The sequence below is a fragment of the Ixodes scapularis genome, unplaced genomic scaffold, assembly GCF_016920785.2.
Source record: "Ixodes scapularis isolate PalLabHiFi unplaced genomic scaffold, ASM1692078v2 PGA_scaffold7__128_contigs__length_106722199, whole genome shotgun sequence".
Lineage (NCBI taxonomy): Eukaryota > Metazoa > Arthropoda > Arachnida > Ixodida > Ixodidae > Ixodes > Ixodes scapularis.
In genome coordinates this window covers 87829977-87832764 of record NW_024609882.1, presented here as the reverse complement: position 1 = coordinate 87832764, position 2788 = coordinate 87829977, and the positions used below count along the sequence as shown (strand labels likewise).

The 2788-nt window shown below is 54.3% G+C and overlaps 1 protein-coding gene across 1 annotated transcript; it reads right to left on the bottom strand.

The window, feature by feature from the left end:
- Positions 1-707: 707 nt before the first annotated feature.
- LOC121833292 (uncharacterized protein K02A2.6-like) lies at positions 708-1673 on the bottom strand. The gene has a single exon (XM_042286449.1). It carries the CDS (start codon positions 1605-1607, stop codon positions 708-710), a length of 900 nt encoding a protein of 299 aa, XP_042142383.1. The 5' UTR covers positions 1608-1673.
- Between the last annotated feature and the right edge of the window lie 1115 nt (positions 1674-2788).

Sequence of the window (2788 nt, the reverse complement as noted above, 5' to 3'; positions counted from 1 at the left end):
TGCAGATGTCTTTGACTTCTGTTGTGTATTTAATCTTTACATAATATATACATTACAGCATACAGCGGGCACAACCGACCGGGTTGGGGCCAGAGCAGTCGAACGTCTCGTGCATGCGCACGTGCACCAGTTCACCGGCATCCCTGGATATCCTCGGTTGCCAACACACAACATCCCTCCCCCCTAGGTCACATAGTCTTTCAGGTAGTCGGGACGTCGCCGTTGTCGCTGGGGACGATTTGACTGTTCTTGCGCAGGCGCTGAAGTTGGCAACACTGTTTGGTGCCTCGGTTCATGGGGTGAAGCAGGTGAACGCTGTGGGGAAGCTGGAGGTGTTGCCACTGGGGTTGACTCCTCAGGGAAGTCCGCTTGACTCGTAGATGGTGGGCACTCTTCCACCGATTCATTCCTAAGCGATGGCTCGCTTGGTAAGGAGAGCTGCTGAGGTGACAGCTCTGTCGTAGGCTCCTCCTCGTCCAGGTATGTGCTCCACTCCCGTCTCCGGATTTGGTCCACGTGCCGCTTCCAGAAACGACCGTCGATGGTGCGAACCTTGTAAGACACCGGACCGGTGATCTCAGTGATGATACCCGGTAGCCACTTGGGGCCTGCTAAATAATTGCGGATGAAGACTGGTTCTCGCGGCTCGAATGCGCGTACACCTTGTCTTCCCCGCAGCGCTTGTTCCTCTTGCTTGTCCACCATCTCTACTTTAGGTCTGGGTGAAGCCGGTCCAGTGCAGTACGGAGTCTCCGACCCATCAACAATTCCGCCGGACTCTTTCCGGTCGTTGAGTGCGGGAGAATATGCTGACTCAAAAGAAATCGGGCCAACTTGGTGGCCATGTCGCCTCCTTCCATGCGCCTGCGGACTTGTTTAGTATCTTGGACCATGCGCTCCACTTGGCCATTTGACGATGGATGATATGGCGCCACCTTAACGTGCCGGATCTGGTTTCTCTGCAAAAATTCTTCAAATTCTTGTGAGACGAACGCTGTCCCATTGTCCGAGACTATAGTGTCGGGAACACCGTGTGTTGCGAACAGCACTCGCAGCCTATGACACACTGCTGCTGACGACATGGATGCTATCTGGATGACTTCCAGCCATTTCGAATACGCATCCACCACCAGAAGAAAAACCTTTCCTTGGAAGGGTCCTGCAAAATCGATGTGGATTCGGGACCATGGGTTTCTGGCGAATTCCCACGGATGCAGTCTTGCACGTGCAGGTTGCGGCCTTGTCTCCTGGCAGGGCAGGCAGGTTCGGACCTTCCTTTCGATATCTTGGTCGATACCCGGCCACCAAACTGTGCTTCTGGCAAGCGCCTTCATGCGGACGATCCCGGGATGCGTGGTCTGCAGCAGCTCCAAAACCTGGTCTCTCGCTTGTTCTGGAATGATGACTCTACATCCCCACAGCAGGCATCCCCGATACTCCGACAACTCGTGCTGCCGTCGAACAAATGGCTTGAACTCGTCCGGCAGCCTGCCTTGAGGCCATCCAACCCCCGTCCAATGTCGAACTCTGGACAAGGTTGGGTCGTTCCGGGTGCATCGGGCAATCTTCTGGGCATCCCACGGAATCTCCGGCGCAGTCTCCAGCATCCGGACTTCAAAAAGTTTCTCGTCAGTTGAGCTGTCTTCCACAGTTAGAGGCAGTCGACTCAGTGCATCCGCGTTGCTGAGCTGATGAGCAGGCCTGTACTCCAGCTCATAGTCGTAAGCCGACAACATTAACGACCTTCGCAACATCCTCGGCGACAGCACCTGAGGCATCGGTTTTGCGTGATGCAAGAGTCCCAGTAGAGGTTTGTGATCGGTCACGATCCGAAAATACCGACCGTAGATGAACTTGTGGAACTTTCGTATTCCAAAACCTATCGCCAGAGCTTCCCGGTCTGTCTGTGCGTAGTTCCTCTCGGCAGCTGTCATAGTTCGAGAGCCATAGGCTACCGGTACCTCCCGGCATTCGCTATCAACGTGGCTGAGTACCACCCCAAGTCCGTACGGAGAGGCATCACATGCCATGACTAGTGGCTGGTGGACACTGTAATGGGCAAGGACGTCCGAAGACTGCAGTAGCTGCTTGGCCCGCAGAAAAGCCTCTGCTTCCTGCGTAGTCCATCTCCACTTATGGCCGTTGTCGAGCAGCCTGTACAAGGGCTCCAAAGTGTGTGCCGCTCCCCGTAGGAACCTGTTGTAGAAGTTGAGTGCCCCTAGGAACGCTTGCAACTCCTTCTTGCATTTTGGCTCGGGTGCCCCATAGATAGCCTTGACCTTGTCGTCTGTCGGCTGTATTCCTGCCTTGCTGACCTTGTGTCCTAGGAATACAACTTCATCCACTCCAAAAACGCACTTGTCCCTTTTTAGCCGGACACCGTCGTCTTGAATTCTTTAAAGCACAGCTTGCAGACGGGTGTTGAGCTCGGCTTCATCTTTACCGCCTACCAGGATGTCATCGAGAAAAACTTGCACCCCTTCCAGCCCTTGCAGCAGCTCTTCCATGTACCTCTGAAAAATAGCGACTGCAACAGCTACTCCGAACTGTAGGCGCGTGACACGGAAAAGTCCACGGTGTGTGGTGATGGTGAGAAGGTCAGCTGTCTCACTGTCAACTGTCAGCTGCAGGTACGCTTGGTCTAAATCAGCCTTGGAAAACCTTGCACAGCCTGCCAGCTTCGCGAAAAGTTCCTCAGGTGTGGGTGGGGGGTAGCTTTCCCAACGGACCACAAGGTTTACCGTACTCTTGTAGTCGCCACAGATTCGCACTGTGCCATTCTTTTTTA